A 21959-nucleotide genomic window follows, 5' to 3' on the forward strand; every position below is an offset into this window, starting at 1 on the left:
TTCGCTGGGGAGGACGCTTCTGATTGGCTCTCCTTGTGCCCCTCCCTCTGGTGGAAACAAGAGGAGGGGCACTCATTCTCTCAGTGTGACGTGGCCTTGTCTGTTGGCCATCACAGCACAGGTGGGTGGGCTTTCGGCTTTCGTGCCGCTCCACTCCTTTTTCAGGGGATCTGGGTTTGGCGCCAAACCCTTGCACATCTCCCTCCACATTTCTCTCACAGTCTCTTTGCACGCTTCACGTGCGCGATCCAGGATTGGTGGGAATCACCATTTTAGCTCGGCTGTTAACTGCTGGGCCGTGGATAGCGCTGTGGTCGCCATTTTGGACTCTTTCTTGCTCCGCGGAGCACATGTAGTGACGGCCGCCATCTTTGATGAGCCCACCAAATGTATATCACCGCTATTCTCAGTGTCTAGTGCAAAACTCGTTCCTAGACACTGACTATACTCAAACTGTTCACTGAATGCTCTCTGCATGCTTTCTCCCTGTGCTTTACCCAGTATGATGTGGCAGACCCCAGGCTAGGCAGAACTCTTTCTTTGTGCACCGCACTCGCTGACGGTTCCTACAAGTACTCTATGGTGTGTTTTATGTGGGTGCTGGCTAGTGTACCGGGCATCTCCCTAAGTACGGGCGTCTCCTACCTTTGGCCACTCATAGTGCGGGCCCTGGGCCATGGTCCCTGGACAAGTTAACAGGCTAACCCCCCCCAGTTGCCTCACACTATCTGCCTCAAGGGACTAGGACAGCTATAGCCTCACACCCATCTTACAACACCCTCTTAGGGCACCCAGGGCGTACTGTGTGGGAATCCACGCTCCCCTGACTACCTCTGGTATTACATGCCCTACTTTCTCCAGTACTTGCACGGAAGGTGCACTTCACTCTTCCCGCTCTGCCTTGCTGAAAGCCTGCCCTGTTCTGGATCTCAGCAGCTCGCCTCCAAAAGTAGCCCATGTTCCCCCCCCCCCAGTCGCAGATTGGACCTCTAGGGTGTAGTGAGGGCTGGCTACATGCACTATGGTGGTGCTTACCTGCTTGGAACAGGAGGTACTGAGTCTCCCGCGTTGGTGTGGGGTATGACAGGGCCAGGCTTCTGGGGTATATGCCTCCATCTTCTTTAGCAACGGTGCAGCACCTCCATCTTCTGGTGAGACCTATAGGGATAGGTTAAGATCCTCCCAGAAGAAGCCCTGGTCCCAGGGCGAGTGATCTTACACCAGTAGGACTTACACCAGTAGGAGAAAGACATATAGCCCCCATTTCTTACCGGGGCTACAAGTATAAAAGAAATAAGTCAAAACCAATGTGGCTAAATAAACAGGTAGGGGAGGAAATGGACAAGAAGAGGAAGGCGTCTAGATTCTTTAAGTCAGAAGGGATGGAGACATCGTATCAGAATTATAAGAAATGTAACAAAAATTGCAAAAGGGCAATCAAATTAGCAAAAATGGATAAGGAAAAAAGGATTGCAATAGAAAGTAAGGTCAACCCTAAAAAGTTCTTTAAGTACCTTAATAACAAAAAAATGAGAAAAGAAAATATAGGACCCTTTCAGTGTGAGATGGGAAGGCAGATTATTGGAGATAAGGAAAAAGCTGAGGTATTAAACAAATTCTTTGCCTCTGTGTTTACCAGGGAAGAATCAAGTTCAATAGTAGTGCCGCAGGAGGAAGCCACAACCTCCATATTAATGAACAATTGGTTAACTGAGGAAGAAGTTCATAAGCGACTTGAAAAAAATTAAAGTAAATAAGGCACCTGGCCCTGATGGCATACATCCAAGAGTTCTCAAGGAGTTAAGCTCAGTAATAGCCAAACCATTATATTTAATATTCAAGGACTCCATTTCCACAGGCTCAGTACCACAAGATTGGCGTAAACAGATGTGGTTCCTATATTTAAAAAGGGAGCTAGATCACAACTGGGAAATTACAGACCTGTAAGCCTGACTTCAATAGTAGGGAAACTACTTGAAGGTTTAATACGGGATAACATTCAGGAATACTTAATGGAAAACAAAATTATTAGTAATAGTCAGCATGGATTTATGAAGGATAGATCTTGCCAAACTAACCTTATTTGTTTCTTTGAGGAGGTAAGTAGGAATTTAGACCAGGGTAATGCAGTTGATGTGATCTACTTAGATTTTGCAAAGGCTTTTGATACGGTTTCACACAAGAGGTTGGTGTACAAAATAAAGAAAATTGGACTCAGTAATAATATATGCACCTGGATTGAAAACTGGTTAAAGGACAGACAACAGAGGGTTGTCATAAATGGAACTTTTTCAGGTTGGGCTAAAGTCATGAGTGGAGTACCTCAGGGATCAGTACTGGGACCACTGCTTTTTAACTTGTTTATTAATGACCTTGAGGTTGCGCTCGAGAGCAAAGTCTCCATCTTTGCTGATGATACTAAATTGTGTAAGGTAATAGAATCAAAGCAGGATGTAATTTCTCTTCAGAAGGACTTGGAGAGACTGGAAACGTGGGCAGGTAAATGGCAAATGAGGTTTAATACAGATAAATGTAAGGTTATGCATTTGGGATGCAAGAATAAAAAGGCGACTTACATAGGATAACGTATCTGTTGTCTAAATTTAGCATAGGTTGAACTTGATGGACCTATGTCTTTTTTCAACCTCATCTACTATGTAACTATGTAACTATATATGCTATACTGCACATGCGCATCGGCTCTGGTGCGCATGCACGAAGAAACAAGATGGCTGCCATCACCGTAGCAGCTCCCCGGTCTTGCGGGCCCCGGTACATAGCCGCCAGCTCCCCCATACCTAAGGTGCTTGGCTACAGGGGACTTATGGGGGCTCGGCTACAGTAGTAACATTTCTTAGTGCTAAACTGTTGCAAAGCCTTTGAAAAAACAGCAATGTGTCAATGTAAAAAATCTAATTGCTTTGACTGCCCCATAACTCACAGTTTATTTATAAGTTTGTAAGTTTATAAGTTTATAAGTTTATAAGTTTGTAGTACAATACATGCAATACAGTACTCATGTCAGCCTTTTTTTTTTTTAAAGACTAAAGAAGAAGATAAGTCTGAAGTGTTCAAGCTTATTTGCATTTATTTTTGATAATGGATACAAATAGGTAAAAAAAAAACTACAGAAATGCATATGTAATGAGTCACTTCAACTTCAACAAAATCTGTGAACTGGTCAATAAAAGAACACAAAAATACACTAGCAATGACATAATTGAATGAAGTATCAACACAGAGAAAAACAAGCATGTGGTAGAAAATAAATGTGGAAAAATACAGGTGGAATGCACTGGTAAATACAATAAAAGACCTTCAGAATAAAATACAATTTTATTATGTAGTTCTTGACAAAGCACATTGGTATTAGAAATAACTTTGAAAAAGCTTACAAAGAGTATTTTAATATCAACTATCCTTGGATCAATCACATACTTGCCCAGCGCTTTGAACTAAATGGGTCAACTTCAAAGTCTAGACCACAAATCATACACTCCTATCTTTGATGGTTGCAGACACCATCAATTTGTGCTAGCAACAGTATTATGTTACTAAATACATGCCAGTTGGGTAGTACTTATTTGGCTTGAGTCACATCCATTGCAATGTGTTCTCATTTACCTTCTGCCTATCAAACGTTTATGAATTCCCACCTATTGGAATCACAGTTGTATGCTATTAAAACAGAAGTCCCTAACAAAAAGACATTAAAAGTGAAATCTATACGGCGATGAAGCCTTATTCCTCAAATCTAGAGGTATTTGCTTTAGGCTCTCCAGCTATTGGATCCAAGGTCAGTTTCCATGATCAGTTCAATGTACAGTACTGTATATATAATTTGGAGAACTTTTGAGGCGCAGTTTCAGAGGTAAGAAACAAAGAACACCTCTTTACCAGGTAGTTTAACTAAAGAGATATGTAACAATGTTTTCTTCCATGTGAATGAGGGATTACAGTAAATTTCATATGGTTTAATTGCAAAGTTTTAAACGTGCATAGACTTTACCACTGCTGCTAAATTACATTTACAGCATGAACTGTTATACCTGGTATTACAATGTGCATAGGCACGTTCATTTTAGCACACATTATATGTTTTATCTCACATTATTCACATCTTATTGTGTCTATTCTATTGCTTAGCAACCAACACTAAGCTTGCACATTTTGGCCAGGATTTACTAAGCCACGATACAGGGTTTTACACCACAATCCGGCGTTAATTGCCATTCACGTCAAGATGAAGTGAATCCTGGCCTTTCTATTTTCTGCAGTGAATTTCACAGCACTGTATTAAACCGTGATATATAAGTTTATTCATGTATTCAGTTGTTTGTTGTAAATATTGCCTCTGAGGAAGAGGAATCCCCCTGAAAACATTATGAGTCCAAAAAAATTATATTTATAATATATATACCCTATTTCCTCAATTCTAAAACGCACCTTTCTTCCAATTTTCCTATGTCTGATATCGGGGTGCGTCTTAGAATCGATGTATTAAAAAAATGAAAAAGTGTCTACAGTACTAATCTCTTTTCACTTACCATGTTTCAGGAGAGGTCCCATGTCAGCGGAGGATGAAGCAGGCGGTAGCAGAGGTCCCACGTCTGCAGATGGAGTGCGGCGGCGGTGCCAGAACAGGTCACAAGTCTGCAGGTGAATGAAGTTAAGAAGACAGCGGGCGTGTGGTGGCGGTGGCAGGAGATCATAATAGCAGGAGAGTTAAGCAGGGGTGGAACGGCTTGGGAGGTGCACACTGTTACACCGGATGTTGACCGATGTTTGACCTCCGGTTACAATGTGCACCTCCCCAGCCGTTCCCCTATGCCGCTCTGCTCCTACTAAGCTCTCCTGCTATTATGATCTCCTGCTGCCGCACACCTGCTGTCTTCTTATCTTCATTCACCTGCAGACTTGGGACCTGTCCTGCCACCGCACTCCCGTCCGCTGTCCATCTTCAACCATCTGCAGACGTGGGACCTCTCCTGCCGTTGCTGCCCACTTCATCCTTCACTAACATGGGACCTCTCCTGAAACATGGAGAGGGAAAAAGTAATTTTCCTAGATTGTAAGGGCCAAATCAATGGTGCATCTTACAATGGTTGGCGTCTTACAATCGAGGAAATACGGTATATATATATATATACATATATATATATATATATATACACAGTGGTCGACAAATCACCCAAAAATTTACTCGCTGAACAAAAAATCTACTTGCCACCTAGTCCTGCCCCCAACCCGCCCTAGTCCCGCCCCCAACCCCGCTCCGCTTTAAAAAAATCAAATAAATTCCTAGTAAGAACAACATTCGTTTTTGACATAAGTTTATTTATTTTATTACATTATACTAAAATGAGTCCTTGCTACGCGTGTGTATGTGTGTTTGTGTGTGTGTGTATGTGTGTGTATGTGTGATCTTACCTGATCCGCAGTCCAGGTACCTCATTCACGCAATGTTATATGTTGGAGGTGAGGTGTTTCTTACCTGTCTTCTGGGTTAGAGTGGATTCCGATGTCTCCTGTGTGAAGCTTGAGTCAGATCTGGAAATAAGCAGTATAGGTTATTTTGGTGTAGGTAAAGTTAAGATATATAGGTAAGTAAGATATCCAGGTCCAGAGTGTGAGACAGTGTGAGAGAGAGACAGAGAGTGGGTGAGAGAGAGTGACACACAGAGAGAGAGAGCGACACAGAGAGAGCGACAGAGAGAGAGAGAGAGAGAGACACACACACAGAGAGAGAGAGACACACAGAGAGAGAGCGCGACACACATAGAGAGAGAGAGCGACACACACAGAGAGAGAGCGACACACAGAGAGAGAGAGCGACACACACACAGAGAGAGAGCGACAAACACACACATAGAGAGAGCGACACACACACAGAGAGCGACACACAGAGAGAGAGAGAGAGCGACACACACACACAGAGGGTGAGAGAGAGAGAGAGAGAGAGACCAAGTCAGTCATCCTACACACACACACACACACACACACACACACACACACACACACACACACACACACACACACACACACGCGCGCGCGCGCACACACACACACACAATCTGACAGACACACACACAACCACACTCTGACAGACACATACACACACACTCTGACAGACACACACATATACACACACACTGACAGACACACACCCACACACTCTGACAGATACATACACACACTCTGACAGACACACACACTGACAGACACTGACAGACACACACCCACACACACCCACACACTCTGACAGACACACACACACTCTGACAGACACACACACACAGACACTGACAGACACATACACACACACACACACACACACACACACACACACACACACACACACACACACACACACACACGCACGCACGCACACACACACACACACACACACTGACACACACACACACTGACACACACACACACTGACAGAAACACACACTCTGACATACACATACACACAATGTGACAGACAGACACACACACACACTACCAGAAATGGCGCCAGGAGTTCCACTCACCATCGGAGGTATGTTGGAGTCATCGTGGGCTGTGGGCGACATCGGAAGCTTGCGGGAGACATCAGAGGTTTGAGGGGGCCTGCGGGGGCATACGGCAGCCAATGGGGGTATGCGGGGGCCTGCGGCAGCAATTGAGGGTATGCGGCGACCATTGGGGGTATGTGGGGGCCTGCGGGGGCCATTGGGGGTAAGCGGGGGCCATTGGGAGGTATGCGGGCGCCATTGGAGATATGTGGGGGCCATTGGGGATATGCGGGGGCCATTGGGGATATGCGGGGGCCTGCAGAGGCACTCTCTGGCTGCTACGGGGAGGAGAAACATGCTCAGAGAGGCGGGGGAGGAGGGGGGTCACTGCTTAGGGCTTTTTTTTTCCCTCCAGCGCGAGCGGGGGAAATTGAACAGCAGCGCGAGCAGGGAAAAATATATATTTTTTTTTAATGCTGCTTGGGCCAATAGGAGCTCGCCACGGTGTTAAATCTACTCGCCCGGGGCGTGCAGATGTATAGGTTTGTCGAACACTTTATACTGTATATATATATAATGTCTTACAGGGAGACTACTATTTGAAAAGTGCAGCTGCCGAGGATTTCAATTGTTAAACCGTTGATTGCAAGAGGGGGGCAGAAAGGCATTGTGTTGTTATAATTAGTTTTGAATATGTCCAAAGCAGGGCAAAAACATGCTATGAATGTATTCAGTTTACTTACAGAGGCAATCCAAGCCAATTCAAAGAGAAACATTTTAATAAAGGCCTCTTGTTTAGCTTTTAATTAGATATAACTAAGGCCCAGATCTACGATTGGGTGCTAAGCTTAAGCATGTCTCTGCTACATCAGGGCCACCTATAGATGGGCAGAGTCAGAATGGCTCGCATGGGACTGGTTGGGTCAAACTTCTGTGTCTGGCCTCCCCCTGGCCCAAGCTCCTCTATGCTGTGGAGCCCTCTCTAACCAAAACCGCCACACATAACTGGGGCAAAGTTTATGCAAAAGAAGTGCACTGGATTTATCAATGGAAAAACTTAATTTGCTTTCAATGGCATTCCTTTTTTTATGAATATGGTTCTGTTTTTTGCCTGGTTTTGTCCCACTTTTGCAATCACTAGACTTTAGTAAATAGACCCCGTACTCTTTACAAAGAGAAAATTATATGTATTAAACACACATCCAACCACTGCCACACATAGACACACAATGATGCACAATATTTAACGCATTGATAGAGAGAGACATACACACGCAAAGGCACTGATACATATGACCTAAAAACAGGCACACTGTGCATATCATTTTATGTCAAAATCGCACCCTTACACGTGTAGCCCCCTGTAAACAGCACAGGCTATACCTATCTCCCTTCTACTATGATAAGTCCTGTTAAGATCAGGCACCAGTACTCATCATGGGTTTTCCCCCTTGATAGCCCTGCCCTGATTGGTAGATGCAGGCCTGGACTCTGCTGCAGGCGTGAGCAAGAGGGGAGGTTCTGCTGACATCACAAGAGGTGGGGCTAGATCTATATTTAGCCACCAACTCCTGTAAGTGAGGAGTTCTGCCAGTTCTTCTGCCGTGAGTCTGCCGTGGGTCTGTCTGAGGAGTGAGTCCTGCGGATCGGTCCAAGGAGTTGGAGGAGACCGCAGTCTCACCTGCGCAGCCGTGCAGGAGCAGAGAGAGAGGAGTGGAGAGACTCAGCCACTTTGATTAGAGTGGATAGCATTATAGACCTGGTGGACCAATGCCCCTCACCCCCGTGCCTGGGGTGATGGGGAGAATCCAATCCCCACCGCAAGGATAACCTCGGAGGTGGGCCGCGGGGTATTGAAGCCCCGGCCCAGACCATCCTGTCGGAAGAGAGACTTGGAGGGAAGGAGAGGAGGAAATATCTGTGTGGTAGGAGAGCAGAGTAATTAGCAAGGCTCTGCTGTTGTTGTTGCTGCTGCTGGACGTCCCTACATTTGGGAGTTGCTGATCTGCCAATAAAGAGACTATCCATTGTAGCAAAGACTGTGTGTGAGTTGGAAGCTATTACCCTGGGACCGAAGGGGTTCTTCTATACAGGTCCTGTCCCATATTCCTGGGAGTATAGAAGATGGAGGCGCTGCACCACTAAGAGATCATGGAGGCTACCACCCCAGAAGCCCGGTCCTGGCTCCCCAATAACATCACGGGAAGCTCAGGCCCTCCTGTTCCTCACAGGTATGCACCACCACACCGCATGTAATCTGTCCTCATGCACCCTAGACACCACCGTAGAGTCTGGGGGGGGGGGGGGAAGCACGGTTACACACAGTAAATAAAAATACTACTTGTGGGTACATTTGCACATTTGAGACAGGTCTGCAACCCTGTCTGTCCCCATTATTGCTTGGCAAACAGTGCTTCCACTGCAGTCAGGGATTCCGGGTAATGACAAATGACCACACTGTGAGTCACTCTTTGCTTCTTGTCCATTTTAACATTACGCCCTATAAGCTTATGCCTGCTGATATTGTAAGCCTGTATTTGTCTGCTTGAATGGGAAGTACTTCCCTGTTAGTACATCCAAAATAGTTTAAAACCATTTTTACCACCTTCGCTAGCAGAAGGGCCTGCTGTGCTTTTTTTTGGCCGCGTTTATAATGCTGACGATGACACGCCGCCGAAACAATATACCTTGTTTCAAGTGTAGTTGCCCATAGTGCGCGTGACTGTGACTGTACAACCGCATTTTGGAAAAAGAAAATATTTTGTCTTTCCGTGCGATTGCCGCGTGACGTCCGCGTCACATGAAGCGATTCAGCCAATGAGGGCGATCCACTCACTTGATGTCATAGCCAAACCTCCGCAATTCCTCCGCCATGCCTCACGATCGTCTGAACATCTCTGAAGAGCACAGTTCACAGATCGCGCAGTGGCAGGCATGTGGCACGAGCTCCGTCGCGTTCGTGGTAAGTATAATCTCAGGCCGCGTCTATGCTGCCTGCTAGCGAGCGAGAGACGGAGCGTCATGATGTCACGCTCCCTTGCAGGAGGAGTGATTCCTGGCCTGAGCTGTTGCACGCGGGGGGCGGGTCGGCGGCATTTTGAGGGGCTTGGCCGTGACATCATGGAGCAGGTTCGCCCTCACTGGGCAAAAAAGTCACATGACCTGGCCGTCGCGCCGCAAATGCAAAATGATTAGTCTCGGCAAGCAGCTCTCCGGCCATCGCTCATGTGCACGCGCGCGCTCACTATCCACAGTCACGTTACTCCAACGTGATTCCTCACGCAGCTCTCTCTCGCACAAGCAAGCAGCATGAATGCGGCCTTGTCTACTGCGGGTTCTTAAGATTTTTCTCATAGGTCCTATGCAATATGCTGTGTAGCTGCTTGTCATGTCTCGGAAAGCCTCTAAACTGCATTTATGAATTGAGCTCACAGCTTTACCTGATTCACATGAGCAGTCTCACAGAATATTGATTAGGAGTCATATTGTTGGTGCAATTGAAAATAATTATTATAGTGCCATGATTTTTAATGTAACTGTTGTGATAGACTCTAATTTCTTGGTGGGTTTCCTTGTTCTCTGTTTGCATCACAAGGTAGGAGGGCGCTGCATTTTTTTTTATCGTTAATTACGTTTTTTCTGCAGATGTTCACTGTACCTCTACAGCTGTGCAAAAGCAAATAATAAATCAATATAAACAATATACATTTAATATATTTAAGAATCTCTGCAGATAAATTGAAAACAGAATTCACTGAAAAAAAATCATAATACTTAATTGTGTAATATTCTTCGAAGGTAGAAGGTGATGAAGACAAAATAAATGTCATGCATTTAGGTACATAATTAGTATCTAATAACTTGTGCCTTTGTATGCACAAAAAGTAGCATTATGTCTTACAAACAATAATATATTAGTCTGCAATTGACAATTAAAATCTAATATCAAATATAACAATTAAATAAAGTATATTTTCACATATATTGAGGGTGTCAAATTTCTCCCTGGGATCCATTTTCACTAGATTTTTAACAATCTGCTGGATTCTATATACCAAGAGAGAAAAATCTTAGGTGAAGAGCAATTTTTATTTAACATTTCTGCTTGAGGGTTCATTACATGTAAACTAGGTTACTTACATTTGATGCCAGTATCTAGGCAAGGGGGATTAAGACACTTCAAACTTGGATGAGTTTTTTTATACAAAAATAAAAGGAAATACTGTTGTGTATAAATATTCATCCAATTATACAATATGTGCACTATTTAATTTCTCCATATTGCTATTCCACAAATCGGAACAAAATCACAAATCAGCACATGGGGAAAAACTGGTGCAAAATATGTTGATGCATTGATGTGTTAAAATGGAAATGTTGCTTTTAATTTATCGGTACATACAGTAGAACCCTTCTTATTTATATTCATATTCATATTTTGTTAATTAAAATATTGCATTCACTTAAGCTTAGTTTCTTGCAATAATGCAGCAATATTGTTTAATATAATATTTTCATTGATTCAGATAAAAATGAGCGTGGAATATGTATGGCAGAAATTACTGAGGCTATTCCGCCTGAATGTACGAAGATCCAAGAACTTCAGATAAACGTAAAAAGTCACTCAAGAAGTTATCGCTCATTTTACCATCTACTGTACGTCAGAATCGCATAACCTCTACTAAATTGCACTGCGTTTTGGGAATGTTTACCAGGGAGATAAAGAGGAAAAGTATGTATAGAAAAGGCGAAAAAGACAGTAAAAAAGGAACAGAAGTGATTATATGAAGGTAAACAGTGATAATAAAATGGAAGAATTAGAGAATATGAAAGAAAAAATAATAGAAGAAAATAGAGAGTGAGAGAGTAAACAAAATGATTCACTGTTCCCCCTTGTGATTGCAGTTATCATTTCCACAGACTTCAGTGAATAGGGGCCCAGTGCTCATATTGTACATATGTATAATTTTTTAAAGATGTGATTTATTTAAACTTAACATACATTATTATTGTGTATTCCATCCTCACACATTAAAGGAGCAATCCAAGTTGGCAATTTTTTGTATATATAAGATTGAAGCAGGGGGTCTCCAGAACTGAACACCAATCATTTCAGCTCCGGAAGCCCCCTGCTCCAAGTGATAGTTACCTCTGAAGTACAGTAGGTGACGGTAGTCGCTAGGGCTGAGCAAGCTAGGCTTTAAAGCTCCCGCTCTACATGGGCCAATAGGAAGGTGCACCGATGAGGTCACGGCTTCCTATTGGCCCATAGGCTGCAAGAACTTTGAACAACGGCTATTACATGATCCCTGGCAGCTGAGTAGAGTGGAAAGCGGCACCTACTTTGGAGGTAAGTATCTCTGGAAACAGAGGGTCGCCAGAGCTGAAATTAATGTAGTTGGCTTTATTTTTGTTAAATAAATCATGACACAGTGTAATATGTCATGTGTTGTTGTTCATCTGAGGTTTTATTTACCTAATTTTTAGATCTGTTAAGGAACAGATGATGGTTATTATGTCCTGATATGTTAAACCATGGAATTCAAACAGGGTGTACTTTCTTTTTCACATCACTGTATATTTATATATATATATATATATATATATATATATATATATATATATATATATATATATATATATATAGAGAGAGAGAGAGAGAGAGAGAGAGAGAGAGAGAGAGAGAGACCATACGATACCGGTTGCCATACAATACCGGTTGCAACACGACATCAAGGGACAGGACGCAGGTAAGTAAATCATATATTTTCTATATTTGATAGAAGACACAAAAACCAACGTTTCGGTCCCCAGTGGGATCTTTCTTAAGGTGGTGCCGGCTGTGCATTGGAATATATATATATATATATATATATATATATATATATATATTATATATATATATATATATATATATATTATATATATATATATATATTATATATATATATATATATATATATATATATATATTATATATTTTTGTCACTTTTTTTACTCACCATAACTTAACTCAGTATTATGGTATACCCTACCCCATAGCTTCTTTGCATACCCAGCTAAAATCAACCCCACACTGATGAGACCCATTAAGGTCGAAACAGCTGTCTGTGGGTGGTTTTCTGGGTATGCACCTTAACCCTGACTGTGCTCAAAGCTGTGACCATGCAGCAAGCTGAAGCCTATAGGGAACCATGTTAAAAATGGTTTTTGAAGCAAAAAGTGGCACTGCGTGCTCATTTGCATGTCATTTCCCAGAATCCCTTGCTGCAGTGGAAGTGCTGTATGCTGGGTGATAATGGTGAAAGGTGGGGTTGCAGACCTGCCTAAGACATGCAGATGAGCATACAGTTGTATATATATATATATAGAATGATCATCAAAATTTGCCGGCTTGGATTGCCGCTTTAAAGCTTCTCACCTGTTTCCTCAAACTTTATGAAATAACTGTGGCGTGATTGTGAAAATATACATTTCGTTAAAAAAATACATATATTTTTTGCCTGTATAAAAATACATGAACTAATAAACCTGTAAGACACTAGAGGGTGCTGCAACACATTTTCAGCTGGTGCTGAAGCATTTAAGAAATCTTTTTAAAAATGTATTACATTTTAAAAAAAAACACAGAGTAAGAAAACGCTCCGCTTTATGACTTTTGTAACAGATTGTAGGTATCTGATGGAGCAGGATGAGGCAAAATGTTTTTGTCCTAAGTATCATGAGGTCTCTTTATTATATGGTTGCCGGTGGTCATATATATATAGGTGTATCTTTTTCCTTCTTCTTGTTACGTCTCTTTTACCTAAAATGACAATGAATGAAGAGTCACATAACAATACAAATCTTGTTCAATGTAGTAGGAGGTATCTTGAGGCTTGCACAAATTCTCAACACTTTTACTAGTCAGAAGAAATAACCGTCATGTCTATTCATGCAAGACGGAGGCTTCCACTACAAATAAACCTCTGCCATCAACACCACTGGGTTCAAGGAACAGAATCCAAGTCTTTCTGGGGCCAAATATTGATAATACACCAATTTTAAGTTCCCTATGGTACAGTATTAGGAAATGATCTGGAACAAAGATTTATCAAAGGGGAGTAATCGATTTGCACTCAGATTGCATGACAACGGCACAGTAAATAAATTGCCATATTTATCAAGGATAAAATGGATGCTTTGTAAAAAAAATAAACTTGTGCAGCTTTGATGAAGTTGTAGCAAAAAAATTATGTTTGCAATTAGTTAAAGCAATGAGTTAATAAGGAAATTGTATTTATGAGGTATTTACTAAATGTCAGTGTGTGAATGACGTATCACAAGGGTGGCCAACTCCAGTCCTAAGGGCCACTGTCTTGGAACAGGATTGTCTAATTCATGTGCCCCTTTGCAGTTCATAGGATTTGTCTCCCTAGTTCAGATGCCTGAAATTTCCCCTGTCCCAGCAGCCAGCTGTATGTGTACAAGGCAACAATATTGATACTTATGTTCTTTACACAGCCCTAGTCAGTGTTGGTTGCCTTAGCAACCTCCTATTCTCCTAAACTGAGAGTGGGCTTTCCCACCCCCCTTGTCTCTGTTCACAGTTAGTCTGATCCTGAGACTATTCCTGTTTCCCAGAAACCCTTATAGTTCTTTTCTAACCTACTGTAGCTGACTGAGTAAGTACATCTCATGCTATTCACCTCCTGGCAAGGATTACCGTTTGTTTACCTTTCCCTATTATCAAGCACTCTCACTATAGAGAACCTCTCTCTCACTACACTATCATCTACAAGTGCCTTTGTGTGTCTATGCTTTCCCAATAAAGTGAATAAAAGACAAAGAACTTGTTGTGCTTGTAAAATGAATGAGTTAAGCTATCTGGACATACTTACACCCAGCGTATATCCTGTGGCTCCAGAATAGTCACCAACAGGTCAGGTTATAAGGACATCCCTACTTTAGCACAGGTTACTCAATCAGTGGCTCAGCCAAAGACTGCACCACCTGTGCTGAAGCAGGAATATCCTGAAAACCTGACCTGTTAGTAGCCCTTGATAACTGGAGTTGGCTGCCTTTGACGTACAGTAGTAAAGACCAGACACCTATCCCAGATAGAGTCACTCTGCTTTAGTTTGAGGGAGAAAGCTGGCAAACTCTAATGTTAAACACCACTGGGATGATTTCCAGGTGGGGTGCGTAAGAGGTCCTTTGACAAGTAGTGGGTAAACGTCTGCTTATTGCCAACATGAGTACAATTTTCCAAGTTTTCTAGAAATTGCAGCGTATGGGTAATTATTCAATGCAACTGATATCTAAGAGGCAAACATTAGTTAGAATAATCCAAAATGAGTAAGACATGGCAGGATTCCTTTGTACTTACTTTGCAAGATTTTCAACATCTTCAATTGTTTCCGGTAAAGAAATTCCCATTGTCTCTGGCAAAAGCATCACCAGAACCCCACAAATGAGAGCAAGTATTCCTGTATTGAAATCAGGAATATAAATAAGTCTATTGACTTAGGATCCAGTTTATTAAGGATTTCAAAATCCGCACAAAAGGTATGCAAAGGTATGTCATTAAGGGAACAAGAAGTACAGGGTTTACCCGTTTAAAAAAAATGTTAATTAATGACTTTGCAAAGAGTTTAATTAGCAAGATATCAATTTTCTATTTACTATACACTGTGATTTAAATAACCTTGGAACATGAGCTGCTAAGGGATAACATAACTATATTGTAGATAAATGTTACTTGTATATTTAACATTACAAAATGTAGGAGTTAACTTGTAGAAAACTTACACAGGAAGGTTCTCAGATTGACTGCAGGTGTCAGTGTGAGGTTTTTAATGCTGGTAACATGAGTGAACAGTAAATTTGGGGGTTGTAGGAGTTGGGTCAATATAGTTGGCGGGGCTGATGGAACAGTTAAGTGGCGGGTGTGGGGGGGACATGGGAGTAGGACTGGGGACCAAGTTTAGGTTTGTTTATAGAAAGTGTTAAAATGAGATTGCCAGAGCATAACTTTTCTTTTTTTTATTAAATGTTCTCCTTCGACCACATGGAGTACAATTTGTTCCAAATGTGTTGCAAAATAAACATGAGCATCTATAAAGTTTTAAGATAATGAATTTGCATGTGCTATGCCGGAAACTGTGCTTTCATGTACAGTATGTGCTTTGCAAATAAAATCTGTATTGTGCGGAATCTCTACTGATCTACTGTCATCACGGATGCACGCCCCAAGACAAGAAGAATGCAGGCTTTTTCTCATGTGAGTTTTACCATTTATTGCATTGGGAGGTATTAACAAGGTGATTGCAAGCATGTGTGACATTGTCTTAATTGGGTGTGGTGTGGTGGAGCCAATCATTCTCCATTCACAGCACCCCAAGGACCTCAAGTGATATGTCTAATACATTACGCTCACCTATATACCCTACACTCACCTTATTGTGACTTGCCTGTCTGATTTCCTTCTTCAATCAAGAAATCCTTTATGGATGTTATTGAGACTGTTTGTCTATAGTCATTTGAGCACTATTGTTGAACTTTGTTCTTCTATTCTACGAGGACAAAATGACTGTAGGGATAATAATGCTGTCACTGCATCAATTTATGTTTCTATAACTGTAGCGCACTTTCCCCCAACCCCTGGGAGATGTGTGGCTACGGTGTATAGGTGTGGTGCAATACCTGATGGTGCCCAGGAGATATGAGCCTCCGCTGCTGAGAACCTGGGGTGCACCTGAGTGGTGCTCAGTAGCGCCTCCACCTGTACAGGATTCTAGCGTGTGGATTTCCCCCGTTACAGGACATAAAGAATACACACTTGGTATAGCAGAACAGTTTTACTATATGCAGCTAAATATAGTTACAGCCAACCCACCAGGCTCTGCACGGCCGTACCTTCCAATACTCCACCCCTTCTCAATTGAGTCACTGTCCCCAAAGTACCTAGGACGCTTGGGCACCCAACAAACCACATTGTCCACAAGGTCAATCCCCTCACCCAATGTGTGGTACAGTGCTGCCCCACTAAAGTGTTGTTGGTGCACGTGAGCAGTTGGGTACCTGCCGGGTGTGTCCACAACCGTCCGCACAGATGCTGATGGGATCCACGGATCCGTTGCCGAAACCCATGAAGCCTCCGCCTCTATGGTGGCATCCCGCCTGGACTGTGCCACCGTTGATGAGTCTCTATAGGAAGGGTGATCTAGACCCAAACCACCTATGAACAGGATGCAGCCACTTCCATCTGTATCCCTCACTCTGAAGCAACAGGGGCAGTGTAGACTGTCCTTGCAGCAACCACAAGCTGAGGGGAGTCAGGGCCTAGTGGGGTTCTCTATCCTAATTCAGGTGCCACACACCCTACCCTCATGGCGTCCCAGCTCTGACTGGCGTGGTCTCTCACCGTGAAATGTATCCATTCCCCCTTGCAGGGAATACTAGCGCCCTATTGGTTCTTTCACTGCTGGGGATTGTAGTTCCCCATGCGGAGCCTATAGGCAATGCCCGCCGCTCTGCCTGAGCTACTGTGCATGCGCTTAGCCCTGTACCTGCTACCGCAACTCCTGGCACCTTTCTGCTTATGTTCAATGGTACTGCGCATGCGCAGCCAATCACAACATGGTGGCGCCCGGAAAAGTAAGCTGCCGGAGCCTCCGTTGAGCCCGTCGCCCCACCACCTGCCACACAATTTAATATGGATATTTGTTTGCTTGCTATTCAGGTATTTATATCAGTTACAATCTGTCTAGCAAAAATAATGATAATTAATAAATAATAATATTAAAAAAAAAAAACTAGAACCAATTCACTAGTCAGATTGTGCTCTCATTCTCTATACCAGTCTACCCATTAATATACGCAAAGGGTGTTGTAAAACTTAACTCAACTGGAATTAATTGACTGGTAAGTTAATTATATATATTCAAACAGAGAGACAGAGACAGGTCAGGTGTAGAAAGTTTCACTTAGGTTCACGTACCATGCAAAATTAGCTCAGCAGCTAAGTCAGTGTTCCCTATCATATGCCAAGCATTAATTAGGTCATTGTGCGTTGCAATTTTGTTTAATATGCTTATATGCAAACAAAATTTAAAATGGCTAAGCTCGCTTGCAAAATGTTCTGAAATAGCTAGGTTGGCTTAACGCTGAGACTATAAACAGGGCACACACACCATATTTCGCTCACTGTCTGGTTACATTTTGCTAAAAGCTTACTAATTTGGTGACATTATTAGCCCTTTGAGACTTGGCAAAATGTTTTACAGGGGATTGAATTTGATGAAAATGAATGCTTTCTCCCTTTCCTCTTTGAATTAGACCTCATTCTTCACACTAATGCTCTTGTGTTTCTACCTCATACAGTATTTCCTCCCAAGCCTGGCCCTTATGCCCCCTTCTACACTATCATACATACAGTATCACAAGCACGCTGCCTAGGGGTCACATTTGACTCCTCCCTCACATTCTCTTCTCACATTCACAATTTAGCTAAAACCTGGCATTTTTTTCTCCATAACATTACAAAGATACTCCCTTTCCTCTGTCGCTCTACTGTTAAAACTTTAACGCAGGCCCTTATTTTCTCCCATCCCGACTATTGTAACCTTTTACAATCTATCCTTAACGCTGCTGCTAGAATCACTTTACTCTCCCCTGCTGAAATACCTTTCCTGGCTTCCTGTTAATCCCATATTACGTACAAAATGTTCCTCCTCTCTTTTAAGTCAATAAACTCTTCTGCCCCTCCTTAGGCCTCGGACATGGTCAAAAAGACCGTGCTGAGGCGGGCTGAGCCGCACTGAGGGGAAACATTATCCCTATCAGCGCGGCTTTAGACGGCACTTCCGCAGGCGTGCGGAGGCGTGTAGAAATGCAGGAGACAGGCAAATTTAAATTTTGGCGCTGAGGGAAGCGCAGTGCCGGTCACGTGACTGCCAGAATCCAATGGCAGTCTGTGACGTCGGTGCCGTGACATGGTGCCCTAGCCCCGCCTTCAGGCCCGCCTCCCGCCCGGCTCCCACCCGGCACACAAGCGCACTCGCTGGCGCTCATGCAGGGGCACCAAAAATCTCCTGCTTGAGCAGGAGAGGATGAGCGTCAGCGCTGCCCAGTGCTTTTCATATCACCATGTCCCAGGCCTTACATCTCAGCCTTAATATCTCACTATACACCTGCTCGACTCTTGCATTCTACTTAAGGATATTTTCTGTCTACCCCTTTTGTAGCTAAAGCCTTCTCCCATATAACACCTTTTTCATTCACTGCTCCACACCCCTGGAATGCCCTTCCCCTCAATATCCGACTGGCACCCTCTCTTTCCACCTTTAGGACCTTTCTTTAACTAATCATAAGGGTAACTCTGCTAGCTGATACTATACATACATCTCATATGCACCGACCTTGACCCCTTGCTGATGCACTTACCCGAACACCCTCCTACTGTCCCTGTAAGTTCTCCCCACTTACCAGTTAGATTGTAAGCTCTTTAGGATAGGAACTCCTTTTCCTATTGTTTTGTCTGAAGTACTTATTTCCATTGTGTTATAATATTATACCATGTCTTTTCTAAGTGTAACCAGGTCCTCTCAGGTCCCCGGTTCCTCCGTTCCCCCCCCCCCCCACCTCTTACCTCCAATCAGGGAGGTTGATGCTGGGCGAACGTGTCGCGGGAGGCCTGTGCTACAGGGCGCCGGCATGTTGGGGTTGCGACGGCGCAAGAGACACATCGCGCATGCGCAGAGCAACTACAATGTGCGGTGGCCATTACAGAGGGCTTGCTCATGCACAGTGGAAGGATATAGCATCGGCATTGTGAGCAGGCTCCGCGGGGAACTACAAGCATTGCTGGGGGTTTGTGGCCTCTTGATGTAGCTGTTTTTTTGTTGATCCATTAAAGGCTTATTTTAATGGGTACGCACTCTCTTGGAATTCATTCTACTTAGCCTTTTGGTGTTGATGGTGCTCTATTTTCCTATATTAATCTATTTGCCTGTTGCGGAAAACGGAAGCAAACCCTATATGGAGTATTGACATTGGATCCAGGAGGACAAACACCAACCTAATGTGAGTTTATGGACTTCTCATATTTTTTCATCACTTATGCACATTGAAAATGGAGAGTATATGTCTGGACACTGAGTTGTGAGGTTGTTACTGCAGTGCTTGTGGAACCCTAGCCAGCTAATCGTATTATAGTGGAGTTGTGGTGTCTAATATACTTTTATGGTTGGTGTTTATATAAAGAAAATACTCGAGGATGTCCCACCTTAGGAGTAATATATGAAGAAGAAATGTATATTGCTATATGCTTATGTACTGTAAGCTGCTGAGCCTGTTTTTTTAGAGCACCACACATTTTTTCCTATACAAGCCTCAGCAGCCACTGGGGTTGCAGCACACATGACGCGAACCAGCCAATAGGGCTGTAGCACCCCCCCCCCGCCCCCTGCAGAATGAGATACATTTTTGCATGCTGACACCACGTCAGCAGTCGGAGCTGGGACAAGGAAGGGGTAGTGTAACGCCTGTATGCCCGCAGACCTGGCCAGTCCACAGTACTGAGGTGGGTAAGGGTATAACACGCACCCACAGCAGTGAGGGCGTGCCTGGAGTGTTGATAAGATGCGATGTCGAGCCTGGTGAGAAAAGGGTTAATGATATACTTGCTGAGTCCGGGGTGCCAGAAGTCGGAGGGTTAATGTTCAAGAGCCTAGGGTCAGGGGCAGGAGAAAGCAGCGTAGTGAGGTCCAAAGCAGAGTCCACGAGTAGAGGGGTACACGTAATCAAGCCAAGCCGAGATCAATTCAAGGGTATCCAAACAGGGGCAGGGACAGGAACAAGAGCTGCAATAGAGAGCAGAGCTTGGCATAGACACTGCACACAGGAGCCACAGAGAAGCTATGCTGAGCGACGATGGAGAGGGCAGACTGGGGATATAAAGGAAGGAGGGCCAATGGTAGCAAGGGGTGCGTGCGTGTGGATGCGGCATGCGCCACGGAAGAACGGCTCGGCGTGGGACAGGTAAGAGGCTGAGGGAGTGGGGAACTGGGGCAGAGAGCCGCCGTGGGGCCAGAGGTGACGGGGACCCGCTGAGAGGTGCGTGTCCCCTGATGCGTTACAGTACCCCCCCTTGAGGATCGGACTCCGGACGATCCTCCGAAGGTTTGTGAGGAAATTTCCGACGAAATTGTTTGAGAAGAGCTGGAGCATGAATATGATGACAGGGTACCCAGGAACGTTCCTCCGGGCCATATCCTTTCCAATGAACGAGGAACTGAAGTCTGCCCCTGGACCAACGTGAATCAAGAGTGGACTGGACTTCGTATTCCTGTTGTCCTTGTATTATGACGGGATTAAGTCTCCGAGGATGGTCCGGAAAGTGTACATTTTGGAAAAAGTTTTTCAGAAGGGACACGTGAAACACAGAGGGTATCTTCATGGTGGGAGGAAGCGAAAGACGATACGCTACCGTGTTGATCCGTTCAAGGACCTTGAAGGGACCCAAGAATCTAGGAAGTAGTTTTGAGCTTTATATTTCTTGAAGATAGCCAAACTCTGTCTCCAGGTTTGTATACTGGGCCCACCTGACGTCGCAGATCTGCTTGCGTCTTTTGTTTTTGGACGGACCCTTGTAAGGCTCTTTGAATCTTTTTCCAAGAATTTTGTAGATTGGAGACGTGAGTATCCGCTGCAAGAACACCAGAAGGGAGGGAGGAGAGAGGAAGACTGCTGGGATGGTACCCATAGTTAATGAAGAAAGGCAACTCTTGCGTGGACTCATTCTTCAGCGAATTAATAGTGAACTCCGCCCAGGGTCATAGGTCCACCCAATTGTCTTGAGATTCTGACACAAAGCATTTAAGATACTGTTCCAAGGTCTGATTCATTCTCTCCGTCTGGCCGTTGGTTTGCGGGTGGTAACCTGAGGAGAAGAGAAGGGAAATGCCAAGTCTTTGAGAGAACGCTCGCCAAAACTTAGAGATGAATTGAGTACCTCTGTCTGAAACAATAGAAAGTGGCACGCCGTGTAACCTGAAAATTTCCTTAGAAAAAATGTCAGCTAAGGTAGCTGAATTGGGGGGACCCTTGAGGGGTATAAAGTGTGTGTGCTTAGAAAACCTGTCCACTACCACGAGGATCGTATTCATCCCCAGAGAATTTGGAAGTTCCACAATAAAGTCCATGGAAATATGCTTCCAAGGCCGTTCCGGAATAGGAAGAGGCAGGAGGAGGCCGGAAGGTTTGTGTCGGGCGGACTTGCTCTGAGAACAGACTGGACAAGCTCTGGTAAAATAAAAAATGTCCTTGTTCATTTTAGGCCACCAAAATGTCTGTTTAATAAGATCCACTGTTCTCTTGAAGCCTGGATGACCAGCAGATCTAGAAGAATGCCCTCACTCTAGGATCTTGTGGCGAAAACGTGGAGCAGCATACAGACGTCCTTCTGGCACCTTAAAT

The 21959-nt window shown here is 43.8% G+C and overlaps 1 protein-coding gene across 1 annotated transcript in view; it reads right to left on the reverse strand.

The window, feature by feature from the left end:
* Nucleotides 1-12464: 12464 nt before the first annotated feature.
* SLC22A3 (solute carrier family 22 member 3) overlaps nucleotides 12465-21959 on the reverse strand; it is a 311477-nt gene continuing 301982 nt past the window's right edge. Inside the window, exons 10-11 of the mRNA XM_075596749.1 lie at nucleotides 14869-14968; nucleotides 12465-13305 (exon numbers count right to left, since the gene is read on the reverse strand). Coding sequence (XP_075452864.1) covers nucleotides 13302-13305; nucleotides 14869-14968 — 104 coding nt within the window. The 3' untranslated portion in view covers nucleotides 12465-13301. The remainder of the gene's footprint in view (nucleotides 13306-14868; nucleotides 14969-21959) is intronic.

This window comes from Ascaphus truei, chromosome 4, assembly GCF_040206685.1.
Source record: "Ascaphus truei isolate aAscTru1 chromosome 4, aAscTru1.hap1, whole genome shotgun sequence".
Classification (NCBI taxonomy): Eukaryota; Metazoa; Chordata; class Amphibia; order Anura; family Ascaphidae; genus Ascaphus; species Ascaphus truei.